At 46.9% G+C, this 18884-nt stretch overlaps 7 protein-coding genes across 7 annotated transcripts; 1 reads left to right on the plus strand and 6 right to left on the minus strand.

Moving 5' to 3' along the window:
- The first annotated feature begins 5 nt into the window (after positions 1-5).
- Positions 6-1828, plus strand: V1513DRAFT_482724 (cytochrome P450). The gene is made up of 2 exons (XM_066900398.1): positions 6-1410; positions 1464-1828. The coding sequence occupies exons 1-2, from the start codon at positions 100-102 to the stop codon at positions 1650-1652; spliced, it is 1500 nt and encodes a 499-aa protein (XP_066755846.1). The 5' UTR covers positions 6-99; the 3' UTR covers positions 1653-1828.
- V1513DRAFT_373645 (cation efflux family-domain-containing protein) lies at positions 1819-3077 on the minus strand (the record flags this gene model as incomplete). Its single annotated transcript, XM_066894820.1, has 2 exons — positions 1819-2659; positions 2716-3077. 2 exons carry the CDS (start codon positions 3075-3077, stop codon positions 1819-1821), a joined length of 1203 nt encoding a protein of 400 aa, XP_066755847.1.
- Positions 3078-4884: 1807 nt separating this feature from the next.
- Positions 4885-6060, minus strand: V1513DRAFT_437243 (D-Tyr tRNAtyr deacylase-like domain-containing protein). The gene is made up of 4 exons (XM_066896893.1): positions 5935-6060; positions 5623-5873; positions 5491-5556; positions 4885-5440 (listed from the first exon to the last, which is right to left on the minus strand). The coding sequence occupies exons 1-4, from the start codon at positions 5997-5999 to the stop codon at positions 5280-5282; spliced, it is 543 nt and encodes a 180-aa protein (XP_066755848.1). The 5' UTR covers positions 6000-6060; the 3' UTR covers positions 4885-5279.
- A 348-nt stretch (positions 6061-6408) lies between these two features.
- V1513DRAFT_422955 (major facilitator superfamily domain-containing protein) lies at positions 6409-8207 on the minus strand (the record flags this gene model as incomplete). The annotated part of the gene is made up of 3 exons (XM_066896008.1): positions 6409-7574; positions 7629-7917; positions 7968-8207. The coding sequence occupies 3 exons, from the start codon at positions 8205-8207 to the stop codon at positions 6409-6411; spliced, it is 1695 nt and encodes a 564-aa protein (XP_066755849.1).
- Positions 8208-8590: 383 nt separating this feature from the next.
- On the minus strand, positions 8591-10410 carry V1513DRAFT_166652 (uncharacterized protein). Its single transcript, XM_066894261.1, has 3 exons — positions 10384-10410; positions 9823-10307; positions 8591-9772 (listed from the first exon to the last, which is right to left on the minus strand). The coding sequence occupies exons 2-3, from the start codon at positions 10221-10223 to the stop codon at positions 8977-8979; spliced, it is 1197 nt and encodes a 398-aa protein (XP_066755850.1). The 5' UTR covers positions 10224-10307; positions 10384-10410; the 3' UTR covers positions 8591-8976.
- A 2005-nt stretch (positions 10411-12415) lies between these two features.
- Positions 12416-15090, minus strand: V1513DRAFT_374169 (peptidase family M1-domain-containing protein; the record flags this gene model as incomplete). The annotated part of the gene is made up of 2 exons (XM_066894841.1): positions 12416-14897; positions 14948-15090. The coding sequence occupies 2 exons, from the start codon at positions 15088-15090 to the stop codon at positions 12416-12418; spliced, it is 2625 nt and encodes an 874-aa protein (XP_066755851.1).
- A 1712-nt stretch (positions 15091-16802) lies between these two features.
- V1513DRAFT_437255 (Endonuclease/exonuclease/phosphatase) lies at positions 16803-18652 on the minus strand. Its single transcript, XM_066896894.1, has one exon. It carries the CDS (start codon positions 18553-18555, stop codon positions 17050-17052), a length of 1506 nt encoding a protein of 501 aa, XP_066755852.1. The 5' UTR covers positions 18556-18652; the 3' UTR covers positions 16803-17049.
- Positions 18653-18884: the final 232 nt, after the last annotated feature.

Below are 18884 nucleotides of genomic sequence, written 5' to 3' on the forward strand. Positions count from 1 at the left end.
GCAGTCGTGGACACACGATTCAGTAAGAATAACATTTAGCAGGCCGATACATTGCTAAAATCTATCAGTAGGCATAAAGTCATTATTAATGATACGAAGATGATATATCTGTCACTCGTTCTACCGTCACTTTTATTCGTGCTCTCAGTCCTATATATCTTCCATATTCAACTTCGATCAGTTGGCGCCGAACCTCCTCTAATCAAAGGTAGGATCCCCATCCTCGGGGTCGCCTTGAAATTCCTCTATGAGCCCGGCACATTCCTGGAAACCCTGCGGAAGAAGAATGGATGGATTTACACTCTCTACGTTGGAGGTCGCAAAATGACACTCGTATCAGATCCAGTGATAGGTATGAAGCAAGTCTGGACGCAACATCGAAACTTCAGTGCGCGGGTCTTCTTTACTTTTTTGAATAAAGAATTGTTTAAGTACTCTGATGCTATCAACTACGACGAAGGTTTTCAGGAGACATTGAGGCTGAAGTTCTTACAGGTGTTTTCCAACAAGTCCAACATGGCGTCGATAGTGGAGACGCTTAGAGGGACGTATAAGGGGTTTGTTGATGAGACGTCGGGGTTTTGCAAGACGGAGGAGGTAGTTGATTTATACGATTTTGCGAGATACAAAATGTACTGTGCCAGTGCTATCGCGGTGTTCGGACCGTCATTTCCAGTAGAGGAAATGTATAAAGACTACATCACCTTTGAAGACAACTTGATGTCTTTTATCCGCAAGACTCCCCGTTTCCTAAACCCATCAGGTTATAAAGCGCGAGATCGCGTGCTCGAACTGATAGGCAAGTTCTTCATGGATGAGGAAAAGGTCGCAGAGTCATCGGTCCTTGTCCGCGGACTATGCGAGGAATTCAAAAAGGCAGAGTATAGACACACGCGGCCGGTGGATTTCGCAGGGTATTTTCTGTCGATAGTATTTGCCTCTAAATCGAATTCCGTGCCAGCTGCGTTCTGGTACATTGCACATATTATCTCGGATCCGGAATTGAAGGCGGAGATTGAGAGAATTATTGCTGCTAATTACATTCACGAATCTGGTTCGTTTGATTGGGATGCATTGTTTGCGGACAAAGTCCTTGTCTCGTGTTTTAAAGAGACGACGAGATTGGTGTCGAATGTTACGTCAGGGAGAGCCATCACGCGGGACACAATGCTCAAAGTCGCGGATCCGCTACATCACGGCGCGGATGGGAAGGAAATCGTGAAGGAGTACTTATTGCATAAAGGCGACAATGTGCTGATGATTGGCAATCTTGTACACTGGGATCCAGAGGCGTATCCTGAACCCATGAAGTGGATAGGCAAGAGATTTTTGGATGAAAACCGAGGAAAGTTGGTTAAGCATGCTGAAGAATGGCGATCGTATGTGCCATGGGGTGGAGGTGGTCATATGGTGAGTTTGATCGGGAAAAAAAAGGTTTAATGATTTGTACTGACCATTACAAGTGTCCCGGTCGACACTTGGCGCTGACCGAAGCAGTCGTCCAATGCGTTTACATTTTGTGGTACTTCGACGTAGTACCAATTGACAAAGTGCCAAAGATGTTTGTCAAAGACAAATACGGTTCCGGAGTCATCCGACCCGAGAACTCATTTAAGGTCAAGTTCAAGAGACGGATAGTGCCGTTGGCTTAATCGCACCATTAAGTTGGGGATATTGGATTAGACATATACGTTATGCAGATGTGATTAGAAATACTGTGCCTATATTCTCTTCGACCACAACATTTCGTTTCTACTGCCAATTTATATGTATCCAGAATGCAATATTGGAATGCCGGTGATGTTAAATAAAATAAAGCTATCTTTGGATATGGCCGATGAAATTGTCATCTCTGTAATCCAGATGCACGTAAGCGCGTTCCACCATTGGTAATGTCTCGATAGCATACTGCAGCGCCTCACCGAGATCATGGGTATCCCTCAGCGTCAATTTATCGTCAACAACGATGTCGACTTCGACATGCAATCTGTCGCCAGCGTGGTACACGTTGATGGTAGTTACTTGCTTAATGCTCTCCGCGAAGCGTACGCAGAGGTACATGATGACTTGCTTGTCGATTGCGTCGCCAGAGATGCCGGTAAGGTGGCGGATGTGCTCAATGGTAGTTTCGACCCATTGTCGAATGATGTACAATGACAAAGCGAGCGCGCCGACGGCATCCAACCACCAGAAATTGAAAAAGTAGCCGGTAACTGGGAATAAGATCGATAGTAAATTGAAAACGATATCAGACATCGCGTCTTGAGCGAGTGCCTGAACGGCGGACGAGTTGATTGAACGACACCAGAGCCATGCAAATAGTTTTGAAATAACGGCTAGTGACATGATTGCAAAAGAAGGAATTCCGAGTTCGATGGGCTCGCGCGGACCTGAGTAAATACGTTGCACCGCCTCTACGGCGACCTGAGAGAAGGACACGATGATGATGATTGAGAAAATTAGAACCCCGAGTGGCTCTAGGCGTGTTCGGCCTACCGGGTACAAGAATTTGGTTGATGCAGATGATGATTCAATCATGCTTGTGCTGAGCCAGATAATTGTCGTACACAGAAAGTCAAGCGCAGAATCGACCAACGATGCGATGACCGATATTGAGTGTGTAAGTAGCACAATAGCAGCCTTACCGGCCAGTAGAAAGCTGCGGGCCGCCAGTTAGTATTTGCCAAGGTACTATCGATACGAAGGTTTACGTACATGTTGATAAGAAAGTTGACCATAATAGCCAGTGTGACGATGCCAGAGTATTCTTCACGCGCGTCCGCAGTCAAATACAGCTGTCCCTCTTCGTCGATATTCGCAGGCACCACACCTCTCGGACTCCGATTTTCTTGGCTATACTGCTGGATCATAGTATGCGACACGTCCGAGTCCAGCAAGCTATCAATCTCGATGTAACGTTCGATCAAGTCATTTTGTTGCTCGTAGAATTTGCGCTTACGGTATGGCATTTTCTGTAGCCGTTTTTGGTCCACAAGCTGTGATGCCCAGTCGTACGGCGATTTTGTGTTCCCAATAAGATACTGTGCTCGGAGTTCGTGACTATTCGGGAAAAACATACTTCGACGGCGGCGTGACGATGTGGACTCAACTGACTTCGAGCGATGGTTATGGTGTGTATTAGACGCCGCAATGATCGTAGAGACCAGGTTTGCTGCAGCAGTCGTCACGCCTTTGCTCAATGGCGATTCTGGTTCGAGCCTGCTTCCAGCCCATGATAGTGACCGGTATAAGCTCGACAGTGGTCCTGTCCGATTTCTTGTCAACGTTGTTGTGCTGGCGTTGCGTCTGTGTCGTCGTTTTGTGGGAAGCAAGCTGTCCTCCTCGCCGTCGCATTCGTTTTCATAGCCAGAGTCGTCTGGTTCGTGGTCGTCGTGGTAGCTGCTGTATCCGTCGTCCTCGAACTCCATATCCCCATGGTCAGAAGACGACGACCGGGATTTCAAGTGAACATGAGGGGACATGCTCATCACTGACTCACAAACTGATCGTTTGCCGGCTGGCGACAGTGGTTCCGGGATTGTCAAAACAGCCGCCGCCGCCAACTGCAGGCCATCTTCTAGATCCGAGAGGCACACTTCTGGGATCGGGCAAACCGGAAGAACTTCCATGTTATTGCAAACTGACAGTTTGTAGTACTCACTTTTCTAATTTAGGATCTGTGGTACATACAGAAGAAACTGAAAAGTGAACAAAGAGCTAAGTAAACACAGACAGAAGATAGACCGCCGATTTTACGGTCTTTGCACTATATGGTGAGGCGTACATATTTACTTGGTCCCTTCATGCTAACCCGAATCTTCAGTGTACGATCTGATCGGTGATTGTGCCTGTATGTACCAGAACAGTGGAGGTTGAGTTTAAAGCTGCGAATCTGGAAGGGTTAGGCGGGCTTCCAGGTACAAAAATTCCTTTTCAGGACGTCACGCGCTCAAGTCAATATAACCATAACCCACAATACAAAACACTGAAATCACATTTGCAGCCTTTGTTAGATTCCATTCCGGTAGCTTTTCTGTTGGATGCCTTCTCCTTCCGTCTATTAAAATGTCAGGCAAGTTTGTCCAACTGTACTTCTAGCAAGTTGGTGGAACCTGCAAGATCGTAGTAGCGTATTAGATAAGGTAGCGTAAGGGTTGGTTGTCTAAGAAGCCATTATCGGGCCAATGTGGACCGGGTCGGATAATCAAATTAGCCTACATGGCAAAATACGAATACGAGTGGCCAGGCTATTTAAGCAACATGTTAACACGAAATTTATAAGTAAAAGTAAACAAGCAACAGGGGTTTTAGGAACCGTTGCATTCGGACCCGATGAATATGCACGGACCAGGGGCAGACGAATACGAAAGTCTCAGTCACCGACCAAAATTTGCTCACTCACTCTGGTTATTCGTTATAGCTACAAACCAGAACGCAAGAAAGACCGCTCAATCTGCTCGTAGTGGGCGACTTCTGATATATATTCTTCGTCATCGACCAACCACAATCAGATTAGGCGTCACAGACGAGAATCCTCTTCTTAAGGCTGGAAAGTTTGAAGTTGTGGTGGAGAGCGCAGTTAGTAAGTAAGTATCATAGCAGTCCCGGCTATCTAAACTGCACTAACCTTTTGCCTTCGTTTAGCTGCCGTCGAAGTCGCCGAAATTCGAGCACGCGACCCGCCATGACCGGCAGATTGTTATCTGATTTTCCCCAACTGATTGCGCCGCCACCGCCGCAATGCTACAACGGCCCGACCCGACCCGAGTCCCAGACCCACTTGTTCATACCCGGTTGTCGGCCAAGCAGTCTGCGCTGTTCTGTTAATCTGATCAATCAGCGAGTTAATCGTTGCTCGTTGTTTAATTTTAACCAAGAAGTTCGTTTAGTTAATATATGTTATAATAAACATTTCTATGCTATTTTTAAGAGTCTATGAACATTGCCCACCATTATATTTTATCAACCCAAGCCAAACCTACATTGGCCGAATGGCTTCCTGCAGATACATGACCGTCCACGCAACTCCTGATCGAGTCCGTACAAGAAAAGTGAGCTTTGTCCTCTGAGTTGGCCCAGTGCCCGCTTATACCCAATAAAATTGGTACATCATAGACCGGAATCGATTGTGCGTAAGTACTCTACTATATACCTATGCCATTAACACCGAGTGATAGTAGATTAAGAGCTCTTGCACTGTATGACTGCAGTAGAGGAAGTAATCCTCCATTTTGCCAACTCACTGTATATCGAACCATCGAAACCTATACTCAAATCTATCATCGCGAAGCAAGCTCAATAGTAACAGGCCCATCATTGACCAGCGAAACCTGCATATACGCGCCAAAAACACCCGGCTTGACTTTATCGTCCTTACTCTCGCCGAACGCACTTCGCAACTTGTCCATCACGCGCTCGTACAATTCATTTGCTGCCACCGCTGCTACTGTTAGCTTTCGTCTCAAAACAATTTATTAACGAGATACGCACGTCGTTCGGCATGATGAAAGCTTGGCTTATTTTTTTTTACAGAAGCCAATAACGTGAATTGCGAGACTGAAATTATTAGATTAGTCCCCCCATTTGACACAACCCAAATAAAAATAAAATATCGTAACTTACTACAGAGAATCTCTCCATCAATAGAAATAACACTCCTATTCCACTGCTTTTCCAACCTTGTACTCTCCCCACCGTCCAAAGGCGTCGATGAACCCGACGACGCCGCGCTCTCGGACTCACTCGATGTAACGATCGTAGATGTTGCCGATGGGAATATTTTCAGATTCGCGATTTTACTAGCAAGCGTATCGCAGTCGGCTGTCGTGTCGCCTATCTCGACGCCGACCAGAACGACAAGACCGCGGCTAATCCTAAAGTAGAGACCGTTAGTTGGTGACGGAGAGACCGGACTTATTGACGAGGGCGACGCACGCTGAGACGATCGTCCCGTCTACTGCGACCGATGCGGATCGGACGCGTTGTATTACTGCGCGCATTATGTGTTTCAAGGAAGCAATGACTGGATCGTCCGTGGTTAAAGGTCAACGGCGAGTGGAGTTGGAGTAAAAAATATATACTCCGATCAAAGAGGGTAAGATGCCGGCCCTATAAACTATCACGGCTCAAATGCGGCTCACAATAATCCCATCGTCATCTTGCAGTCTGTAAACTTATTATATTATCTATGCAATAATGTAAACTTATTAGATTATTGTACCAACTGCACATACAAATCTCTAAGCTATACCCAACTCAGTCATGCAATACATAATGTTACACAAGTGCATACCCTCACAAACACTAGAAAATTACTATGCAAAGCCATATATAAATTCCCAAATGCAAAAAAATCAACACCACAAAAAACACCATTGTATCATATAAAAAATGTCTTTGACAACAATTTTACATCCTCGGCGGAAAGCGCCGTCGGAACGGTTTACCGAACTTGACAAAGAAAATGGACATGATAGTGCATAATCCCACGGCAAGAAAGCCAAATATTGAGTATCCCCATCCAAAGTCAAATCTTACAATAAGGGTTGGCACGCACAATGGGATAAGTGCCGCAGCCGTGCATCGCAAGATATTTAATGCGGCTGTCGCACTAGCTGCTGCACCTAGCGGACCGTACAAGTCAATCAGGTACGCCTGGATTGGAATTAATGAGGCCAGTAAGCCAGCGCCGATGGGAAAGAACGACATAACTAGTGGGAACCAGTGGATTTTCTTTTCCACGCCCCACCCGTACCAGAACATGCTCACCGGTACCAAGATGCTGCCAAAAATCATAGGGCCGAGTCGCATTTCCGGTTCTCGGACGCCATTATTGCGTTTGGTCAGGTACATGACAAGAGAATCGTTTGTGGATCCGACGACCACCAAAGAAAAAAAAGTGCCACATCCAATCCCGATGAAAGAGAGTCCAGCAAGCTCAATCGGCCAACCATATCTGGTAGTCAGCACAGCGGTAATGGTAGTGAAGAACACGTACAAGTAGGAGTACGCAATGAGCATGTATATTGAAAGCGAAAGGACAACAGGTGACGTGCAAAGAAGTTTAGCAGCACGCAAGAGCCCCATCGTGAGCTTACGACCAGGAGACATACGAGGTTGGCGCGAATCTATGATCGATATCAATTCCGGTCTCTCCATCGACTTTGCCAACCGATTCGCCTTCTGCCGAAGTAGGATAGCTGCATTTGTCTCCTTCACGAAGAAAATAAACGCCACCATCATGACACCACCAAGGCACTCGATCGCACGGAAGGTCCACCGCCAGCCAGCGCGTTGTGAGATGAAGCCACCAAGAATCGGACCAAAAACCGGACCCATAATTGGACCGAGCAAGAATAGTGAGGTTGCTCGACCGGTTTCCTCCGGTCGATACATATCTGAAATAATTCCCGCACCAACTACCAGACCGGCACTGCCTAATACGCCACTAAGGGCGCGGAAAACGAGGAACATGGCCACGCTAGTCGCTTCTGAACAACCAATGTTGAGAGCCGCGAACAGGAAGTTGGAGCACGCAACCACATACTTTCGTCCGTAGATTTCGGACAGTGGAGCTGACATGATACACAATTAGCTATATACGGCACCCCAGCAACCAAAAAACTCACCGTGCATAAGAGGACCATATCCAAATCCAAATACGTACGCGCTGACAGTGAATTGCTTGACAACGGAGTTCGTGAGACCGAACTCTTTCGCCATGATCGACTCGCCAGGAGCAAATAGTGTCGAAGCAGTAGGAACCATAAATGCAGTCACAAGGACAAATATCATTACTCGAATCTTGACTCTCTTCGGCCAGTTTTTGGGGTTCGTTGGGTCCGCATCCGAGTCCCAACCTATAAGCCCATTATCCAAGTCTGTCAGCAGAGACTGACCAGCAAGTTTCGACTGGGCCTGCCAATTATTAATGCATTTTCATCCCTATGCCAGACGCAAACACGTACAACTTTGTCTAGTTGTTCTTCCCTATCAGACTCGTCGCCATCGCCATTGTCATCGCCCTGTAGAGCCACGGTCTCTGGGTCCTTGCTAGATGCCTTCTCTGCCATTACCATCCCCGTGTCCGACCTATCTGTCTCTGCCGGGGGGGAGCTCATCGCACTCTCGCCTTTATCAAATGACTGTATTGAAAATTCCGCTGAAGAAAGCGGTCGAGTTGTTGCTGGTAGCGTGACTCTCTCCATCCTGATATTATGTCAGTGCGGTGCCGTGGAGAAGTCTTGCAGATACGTACGCCTTCTCTCTCTTACTGTCATAAACTCAATAATGTCGATAGCGTACCTGCAAGCATTGCTATGAGATTATTAAATAGGTAGGCTGGCTTCATGAGCAGGCCCAACGTGATATTTGAACGGGAACCAGACGTGAACCCCGGGGCAGTCGACAACACCCGCCCGAAGCGCCGAATGCAACGACTAAAGCAACCAATTACTGTCCCGGTGATAAAATTACTGCTAATTTGTCATTCAAATTGAGGCACTTTGTACCCATGACAACAGGACACTGCGCTTCATATATTTCTGTCGGTTCGGGCCGACTACGTGCCCGCATTTAGCTAGTGTGTAGGCAGCAAATTAAGGTTCTATCTGTCGCAAATCGGGATTTAAAGTTCGAGGAGCCCAATGCAATTCACGGAAAAATTTATATTTCCGATCAATCTTTAAACTCAAATTCTAGGTTTACTGCGGTCTCTCCTGCGGCTCACTTCCACTCTGGCATATGTGAGGAGGAGACGCAAGAATGTCCGATAGCAGTCTCATCAAAATGCGCTCCGATGGTCAATGGTCCTCACAGTATGCGATCAGATGCATGTTATAATTTAATCGGCACAGAACGCCGTATCCATCACATTTTAATATTACCATCACCGTAAGATAAAACTCTTGGCCCACCTGCATGCTAACAATATGGTACACTAAAATACAGTATAGTTACATAGATACAAATACATTGTCACTGTAAAAGCTCTTCTCTCTCTGCTGACACCTTGGCCAGAATATCCTCTCTTGACAATCCACAGACCTGTCTTCCAGTTAGCTTCATAGTAGAAACTGCACCCACTGTAGCGATATGACACCATTGGGGAACGATCTGGCCGAGCACTTCCACAGCTTCTGCCACCTCATCTGCGTTGGGAGGGACTCCACTCACTCGGATGCTATCGCGGACTAGCTCTACTGCCTTTCTCAGCAACATATGTATGGCATTATCACCGCTACTACTTGCTTGGACTTGTAGCAGCACGTCTACAATCGCCGGGATTCGTCCTAACGCAGCACACCTTCGCGCAACTGCAGGCGATACAGCAGACTTCAGCGCTTCGTCACGCGCTGCTTGTTTAGCTCGAATGCGTTCAAGAAGTTGCTGCTCTCGTGTTGCGACCGAGGCAGTTGTAAACACCGGTTTCTTCACAGTCTCGCCACGGAGAGGTAACTTGACGTCTCTTGCATTCTTCCTGAGTGATTCAGCGCGTTGGGTGATTAAGGTACGTGTTGCATTCCCGAATTTCTGCGACGCTGGAAGTGGGTGGAGCGGAACTTCGCGTTGGGAGTGCGCCGTTTCGAAATCGGCACAGAGCGTGTCGAACAATCTCTCTCGACGAGGAAGAAAATCTGGGTCTTGAAATGTCTTGATACCTTCGCTCTGAACATATTCAATAACGTAGTCCGAGATTGTCAATTTCTTAGTAAGCTGGTACGCGTCAGGATACAAATACAATATCTTTTGCAAGTCCCCGAGATTGCATTGCCTACAGTCGTTAGCGTTGTCATTATTAGAACCATTGGTAAGAACAGTTACCGCCGACAAACGCTCTCGACCTGTCGCTTCACCTGCGAGAACGTGATTGTTGCACCAATTACATCACCGCCGTAGAAAACCCATAACGTCTTGTCAATAGCGACAAAGAGTGTCTTCAGCTTTGTTAACTCAGACTGCAGCCCATCTACCTCTATTCCTGCGTTACCACTCCCAGCGCCATTCTCCACTAGCACGGGTTTCTTAGCAGCTTTGTCCGTGGCATTCACATCCTTCTTCCTCGAGCGAAACGCGAAAGCACGGATGTCGCGGCGTGTCTGTAACTCGTCGGCAATTGTATTCTCTTTTTCAACTCGACACAGCTGTTGATTCTCCTGTATAGCTCTTTTCTTTGTACTAACACGCTTGGAAACAAGACCTGTCTGACGCGCCGACTTGGCCATCTGTGACTCTCGTTCTGCTGAGAAAACAATTATAGATAATATAATAACCCAATAACGATATAGTAAGTCCCGTCTAGCTGCTTTCTAAATGTGTCTCACGTTAGCGTAATCCTCAAACGCATGCATGAGAAAACCGTTTGAAAAATTCGTGTCCACGTACCCGCCTATTAGACTGCCGCTGTGGATTACCTGAAAGTTGAATAAGCACTAAAGATATATAAATAACAACTCAAAGTAAATGCGTTCAGTATAGAATATAAATAAGTGGTAGGTTGAGACTCGTGGACGCAGGTTCCTCATGAGAGATAGTGCGCACGCGCTAGAACCCAACCCACGCGTGGATATCTTAACGCGTCGAACGCGTCGACGCGTAGTTCACGCGCCGCCAAGTATCTGCTGCGAGTCGCGACCCAACGATTTGAACTACACCGTCACACAGCTCAGCAATTTTTTAATAATTCTTCATACCGCAGTATTTTAATTTGGCGTGAAATATATGTAATGATTGTTTATATGCAAATTAATAAAACTTAAAGGAGGGAACGTTTCTGCGCGTGACGGGCGTTTTGAACGTCGACGGCTCGCTCAGGGTTGGAGTCGAAGCAGCAGACGACGTGACGCGCCAGACAGTGAAGTTCAACAACAAAGCATACGACCAGTTGTTTACGCCACTTGATATAGAAGGGGATGACGACTATGAGATCGCAAAGGCTGGAGTAAATCCTTCTTTAGCTCTCCAATATGAAGAAAGCTCTAAACGTCAAAATTGCAGCCGAGCATGACTGATGTTGGCAGCAGTTGATAGCTTGCCTATCACTTCGTGCCGGACTTAAAAATTAGCTATAAGACCGCACTGTTAATTAATGCCATAATAATCACAAATTTGCCCAATTAAGCTGATTAAATCTCCAGTCATTTTCTGGTCCTTCGCATAACGATATCTTGTCGTAACTGGGTAACAATAAATTTTCTACGAGGCGGGAGGGGGGGTTGATCGAGTCAGCGCGACATTCGAGCAAGTCTCCTTCGGTCGGGATCGTACGCAATGCGACATCGACGACCTTTATGTTGGCGGTTTGCCAATTTCAGGGTAGGGTTTGCGTAAATCGCAATAAGCTGCTTGCGATATGCCATATACACCCGTAACGAGAGTTGCCATTAATTGTGTTACCTTCCAATTGTTGCGTGTCCCATTAACCCATTCATTCTTTTTTACACCAATCCCAGATTCCGTTAAATGGAACCATGGAAGAAGTTATTTAGAGTCGACAGTGACTACTTGGTACCAAAAGCACGGAATAAGGAATGTCGGACTAGAATTGTTCGACAGGAAATGTCAAATTTTAGGGTTAGGTTCTATATAACCATTTGCGGCACGCCAATTTCTAGCGTCGTCGAGATCAACCTATCCAGACTCAAGTGCCAGATGATATGATCCACCATGGAACGACCATGGAACGCTAGCTGCCCACTCCGCTCGCTGCTGACCTTGTCGACCAGACCGTAGAACTGGCTACGTGACTCGAGTGCATACGCAACCCAGTATGATGACGATAAGGCTGATTCGTAATCATACGTTGACGCAAAATATTGTCGGAGAGTCTTGCAATTTGTGGAGTCGAAGGTCGCGGAGCAGCTGAACTATCTCACGCTCATTCTCGCTGAAAGAGTCTATCGGAATTTTTACTAACTCGATAAACGTAGTAATTATCTATAATTTGTTGGGTTTCATGATGTCTATGCTACGTTGAAGAAGTCCTGCGTATATTATATCGACGGCCGGTAAAAAGTCGGCTCTATAATCGAGACGCAATAGTCAGAGTCACGATATTTGGACTTTGTGGCCACTGCACAGTGATAGTATCGGTTTCTGCGTCCGTTGCGAACGCCTATACCCCTCTGCCTTAGCAACCGGCATCATTGTATTTGTTTGTCCCAATTCTAGTTGTACGGCAAAGATGTGCTATCACGAACAAACTCAATATGTGAATCTCAGATAAAGCGAATGCCGCTGAGATATAACGAACGCATTATTCCTGGCCCATCATTTATATTATTTACGCAAATATATCAAATGGAGATGTAAGTACAAGTAATTGCTGACGTACAAAGCAATGCTTGCAGCCCTAAATAAACGAATTGATGCGCCTACTATTTAATATTATAGTTGCATATCACAAGCGACTATTGAGTCACGACAAGTACGCATTTTCCATAAGCCAGCCCTTAACAGCCTCTCTATCGCGCTCAACCCACTGAATCTTAGACCGCACGCTTTCAAGCGACTGTGCGAGACCCTTGTCATAGCCCTTGGTGTTCTTGTTGGAGAAGAATTCCTCAATCTCCTGAACATCAGCCTCTGAAGCGAACCCACTAGTAGCTAAGGAAACGACGCTGCTGAGCATAGAAAGCCCAGGAGGCAAGAGCTTCTCCAACTCATCCCAATGAAGCTTAACCCACTTCCACAACGCAATGGTACCCTCCTTGGTCGACCGGAGACCACCCATAGGGAGGTAGACGTCCTGGGGACGAACAGTGCCGCCGAGAATCAAATCAAGAGTCTTTTGGATCAGCTTGGGGTCCTTAGACCGGCCTATGTTGCGGAGAGCTGTGTTCTTCTCATCGGTGTTGATAGGGTTCAAGTAGGTCTGGTGGATGACCTCCCACTCCGCCTCACCACCATGCTTCAAGGCAATGGCGAAAACAGAAGCCTTCAAGTTGGGGTGAATGGCTTTCTTATCTCCAGCGGCATATCGAGCGAATAATACCTTGGCCGCGGCTACAACGGCTTCATCGCCAGCAAGACCGGCGGAGCCGAACATGAGTGCCTTGAACTGTTGCTCGACGTGACCAACATCCTTGTCAAATGTCCAGCCGAGCGATGATGCCGTAGGGGCAGTGAGCCTGCTCTGGAACTTCTTCAAAGCGTCCTGGACCTCCTGGTCCTCAAAGAGCCACGCGCTGCGGATAGCTCCGATGCGCGAAGTGATCTCGTCCCAAACAACAAACTCCGTCTCATTCTTCCACCCAGCAACCAGCGAGAGGAGACCCACTGTGGAAGAGAATCCAGAAGCCGCAAGAGCACCGGTATCGGCAACAAGACCGGCACGGTCCTCGACAGAAAGAAGGCCATCCTGAGCATTGGCACCCAGCTTGGCAAGGCGTTCAGGTGAGTAAGCGGTACGGTAAATACCAGAATGGTCCGCATTTAACTTAAAGAACTCAGTGGAGTCAAGTGCAATAGTCGTCTCGCGAGTGGTCAACATAAGCTCCTCGTCGACACCACTATTCGTTCGGAGGCCGAGAGAAACGGGATATAGAGTTTCATCCTCCTCAGGCTTGACATCACCGGATGTGAGGAATCGGTTCTGTTGAACAGTAATGGATATTCCATCCGCGTTCTCAGTCACAGTAATAACAGGGTACCCGACCTTCTTGGTCCATGCGTTCATAAGTGACGAAACGTCCTTGCCGGAAACTTCAGACAGCGCCGCCCACAAATCGCCAGTCTGAGTGTTACCATACTTGTGGCGCTTGAGATACTTTCGAATTCCCTCAATAAAAACATCCTCACCCATGAACTTGGAAACCATTCGCAAGACGCAGGAACCTTTAGAATATGAAATGGCATCGAAAATCTGATTGATTTCATCCGCACGCTTAACGGGAACTTCAATAGGATGCGAGGATCGCAAGCCATCCAGCCTCAATGCAGCCTGCAGGTTGTCGGTGACATAAGATTCCCAGACCTTCCAGTCAGGGTAGAACTCATTGCACGAGAACCACGACATCCAGGTTGCGAAACCTTCGTTAAGCCATAGACCTTCCCACCAATCCATAGTGACAAGGTTACCGAACCACTGATGCGCAAGCTCGTGTTGGACAACTTCAGCAACGCGTTGCTTAGTGGCAGCACCGGAAGTCTCCTCGTCGAAAAGCAGATCAACAACGCGGTACGTGATCAAACCCCAATTCTCCATAGCACCGGCGGAGAAATCTGGAATGGCAACCATATCCATCTTAGGGAGCGGATACGGCATATCAAACGTCTCCTCGAAAAACTTGATGGTCTTTGCCGCAAGCTCGCAAGAGAAGTGACCTTGGGTCTCGAGACCAGGAGTAGCGTAAACGCGGACCGGAATACGGAACCATGTGGTTTCGACATATCGAAGGTCGCCAACAATGAAAGCGATCAAGTAAGTGGAAACCAAAGGAGTTCGTGCGAAAGAAACAGCTTTCTTGCCAGATTCCAGGATCTTCTCACCAGTGGCATTCATGTTGGAAAGACATGTCAGCTCCTTATCGGCAATGAGAGTGATATCATAGGTAGCTTTTAGTGCGGGCTCATCAAAACATGGGAACGCACGACGACAATCAGTGGGCTCCATCTGAGTGGTCGCGAGATACTTCGTTGATCCATCCTCAGCGGTGTACGACGATCGGTAGAAACCAGCCATCTTATCATTCAGCAGCCCAGTGAAGGTGATCCCGAGAGCAACCTGAGTGCCAGCAACAAACTCCTTGTCGAATGTGAACTTGACGGTCTGGACGGCCTCATTGAACTCGGTTGAGGTAGCCTCGTACTTGGTACCGGCAATGTCAATCGATGCAGAGTGCACGTCGATCTCGAGAGAATTAACTGTCACTTCCTTGGATGTCTCAAAGACATCAAGACTGTATTTATGAGCGTTCATCCTCAGAACATCAATAATTACTAGACTTACAGAATGCTAACTGTTCCCTCAAAAGTGAACTTCTCAAAATCTGGTTCAAGTGTCAAATCGTAGTGAAGAGGCTTGACGTTTTGGGGCAAGATCTCGCGGGCACCACTGCCGCTACATTGCAAGTTAGCCTCAGTCCTTCCCATGAACAGTCAGTCGTATAGAAGACGCCAGGCCGTATCCAAAAGAGCAAATTAAAATTAAATAACGATAGATCAATATGATCTGCCAAGATCAAGATATTATAGTAACTTACCCAAATCCGCCAGAAGTAGCGATGTCCAGCATACCGTCTCGCAATAAATTATGATGCCGTTGGCAAAGATAATGTAATTGTCTTCCTGGATTTCCTAATAATCTCCGAAATGTGGATAAAATCAAGGACGACGGTGAAAATAACGGCCGTGATTGCGAGGTAGAAGTAGAAGTAGTAGATGGTTGACCTCGGCCAGATGACAATGAGGAGATACGCCGCGGGTTTGGAACAGTCCTACCAGTAGTCTGTTCCAGCGGGGAGAAGCAGGGCGAAACTGGTGGTAGGTTGGCTTTACTTACCCGGCTTGACATTCTCCGCGCGGCGAGTCGCGCCGGACCTGCGACAAGCGCAGTCATTGGATCCGATAGGCTGGCTACCTCACCCGGATAGCACAAATAAAGCCAATTATATTACGCCTAAAGTATGAGGATATTGGGACGCAATAAATGGTCCAATCGCGGCGAACGTGATTGTTATCAGAGTGGCACTAGTGGATGACTTTGCAAGAACAGTGGCCCAAGGAAAGCTAGAAAATTTGACAAGGTGATGTGTTCTCGGGCCAGAAGTTTTGGTCAGGATAAAGTCACGTAACCTATCACGTCTAAGATGCTTGTCGATGAGACGCCTGACAGCAAGCTTTAAACCTTGAGATGTTAAAGAACCTACCATATCCACAGCATCCTCCACATTTGTAGCACCAAATCCAATTCCCATCCCAATTATACTTAAAAGGTGAAGTACTACGTTAACTATGGATTGGGCCAATCGATCCTTTTTCCGTTACGATAGAACTATTCTTTTTCAACTGTCGCCTGCTCCAATAGCAGTATTACTATTACAGCTCTTTATTGGTCTTGTACACGCCTAGGTTAACTTGGTCTTAAAATTCTATATACGGCCGCGCAAGTTCTGGCTTCAATCCGACCAAGATTCTCGGGCTGAGGCTTCCTAATACATCATCTAGCAATTGTACTTCCGCAGCACTATTTGGTCTCGTATTGGCTGCTCGTCGGCGATATGGCTGCACTAGTCGCAGATTTGTCACCAACAAGGACATAAGTGAAGGGGGTTCAGCCATGGTCCAATCTCATCGGTCCTTTATTGATAGTTGCAGGTAGTACGACCTGCTTATTCCTTAGGCTGATGAAGTTGTAGCAATAATCACTAACTACGTCAAATTGTATTCGTACTGCACATACTCCGGCCAGGTGCATACCGGCAGAATTCTATTTTGGATGCCAAACCAGCACGATTACCATCATCATCACCGGAGTAGCAGCGGACTTCAGTACGTTGGCTATCAGCAATATTTTCGCCTGCAGTTTCATTCTCGCACTGTAGCCACCAACACAAGGGGCATGTACCATATATCCTTTCAAATTTACGGATATCTGGCAGCAATTTCGAGCTTTATATAGTTCTTCGCAATTCTGTGGCGACTAGCGATGAACTAACTATCATAAGACATAATTACGGCCAGTATTGCATAGTTTGCCGGTGTGGCTGCTATTGCGGTAGGTTTTGTACTTCAAATATGCCGACTGATGATGACATGGGAACTGGCCATCACGTCATAGCTTGGTGCGGTTAATATGTATCATACAGTTGTACGATGGAGTTTATTGAGTTAGTTAGTTACTTGCTTGCTTAGTACCAGGCCGCAATATGACGTCGGACTTCAGTTGAAGCCATTGACTTAATTAACGTCTGGCTAGACTCTCGGCATTACGTACATAAATCATTAAACCACAGCCATTGTGCACATTAATTACTAAACAACTGCAACTACAGACAGACTACACTCTGGCAACATACGCTATATGTCGAAATTGACGCCTTCACGATATCATCAATCGCTATTCAACATTTGCTTGTCACTTGCAGTTGTAGTGGGCCTGCCTTCATATTCCAGGCCAGTACGATAAGGGTCAATTCCAGGTGGATAAGTACGTAGCAACATATACGCACTGACTAATCCGAGAACAGCAGCCAACAGGATTCCATTGCCGGCTGGCGTGAGGACCAAATACACCAGCCCACCAATTAACTTCTCCATGGCCTTGATCCGACCTGTTCGAGCAGCGATATGTCGATTCTGTAGCTTGATCTGGCGTGCACGAATCGCAGTTGGTGCGACCTGTCGATCCAGCGACACTCCTCGTGAAGTGATCTGATAGGCAGGCGCAGCTGTGGAAGCGGCAATATTGTGCTTGAGCAAGTTCGCCACTAGCTGCTCGGACAGAGAACCTGGCCTTTTAAACGGTACCGTAGTAATGGCGTATACAGGGATGTGATCCGATCCATCGAGCTCTGGCAATGACGCGTACTTTTCGACCTTGATCCCGCTTCCGCCCTCAAACATATCGAAATACAGCACTCTGTCACACCACGACGGAACGCGTCCAGGCGCATATTCCCGGTTTGAATCAAACTTGTAAGTCGGTGGGAATGTCACATCCGCTTCATCGAATCCAAAAAAAGCTGTACCGGCGTGTTTCCTGGAGATCGTCAGCTCGTCGTAGTCCATCCAATCTTCCACAAACGAATGCTGTGGAGCGACCCATTTTGGAGTTCGCAAATAATTCCCAGCCAGTTTACTCTGATCCGCTGCAGCAGATGGTGCTCCAGGCACTGCTATACCTGCAGCTTGTAAGAGGGGTGTTGTCGGTGGTGGTAACGCTACACGGTAATTCAAGTCTCCCAGGATAAACACCTGTGATCCGTCTTTATAAAAAAAGTCACGATCTGTAGCATCTTCCTTCGAGAAGTTAACACTATCGTTGGTAAAATATGCGAATTTGCGAGCGATGTCTTGGAAGTTGTGATCGCGGATCTCTCTGTACCCTTCGTTCGCAGTGAGGTGAGCGGCAACAAATGTGATCTCTGTCGACAACGTGCCCGAGGACACGTTGGCCCGAATACTTGCTGCTCCCTTTAATCCAGTCTCGAAATAACCGAGCGTTACGACTGATGTTCGCACGTCGCCGATACTTAACGACGATGGGACATGACGAAAGAGCACTGCGAAAGTGAGTCCAGCGCTGCATGTAGCAACATGCTCAAATACTCCTTCATTAATGCCCGTAAGATGCGTGACAGCGTCGATAAATGGTGTTAAGAACTCGTCTTCATTGCGCCACAGAAAGCAATCGTAAATCGGCGCGAGTTCTTGAAGGGAGAGGAATATGAAGTCAGGGAAATCGAGATGCGATTGTGAAGTCTGCGGCTGTGTTGTCGGTTGGTCACGCACTATTGTTGACAATATCGCGTTCCGAATCACAGTAGACGCGTGCGGAATCTGCCCACAATTGAATGCAAACAGTAGTAATTTAAGATCATCTGTCTCGGTGCACATTGCGGTGTTACTGTACCAAAGTCGGATCTACAGAATTGAGATGTGTTTTAAGTTGAGGCTCATGATTGACGTCGACGACTGTCAAAGAGAACTTACAACCCTGTATGCACATAGTCAAAGAAATGTATTACTTTCCTACAAATAACAACTTAATTAGACATAAATAATGTACCCTTTCATCGACATTCAATCCCCATCGCCCCAACTTAATGGGACACACGGAGACCAAACTTCCTATCCAGGCATCAGAAAAAAAACTAAAGCATCTTTTCTTCTCGATCTCGAGAGATCCAAAAGCGAAGCGAGGCTTCGGCAAATGGCAACGGAAC

This window comes from Lipomyces chichibuensis, assembly GCF_038497645.1.
Source record: "Lipomyces chichibuensis strain CBS 12929 unplaced genomic scaffold V1513scaffold_3, whole genome shotgun sequence".
Taxonomy (NCBI): domain Eukaryota; kingdom Fungi; phylum Ascomycota; class Lipomycetes; order Lipomycetales; family Lipomycetaceae; genus Lipomyces; species Lipomyces chichibuensis.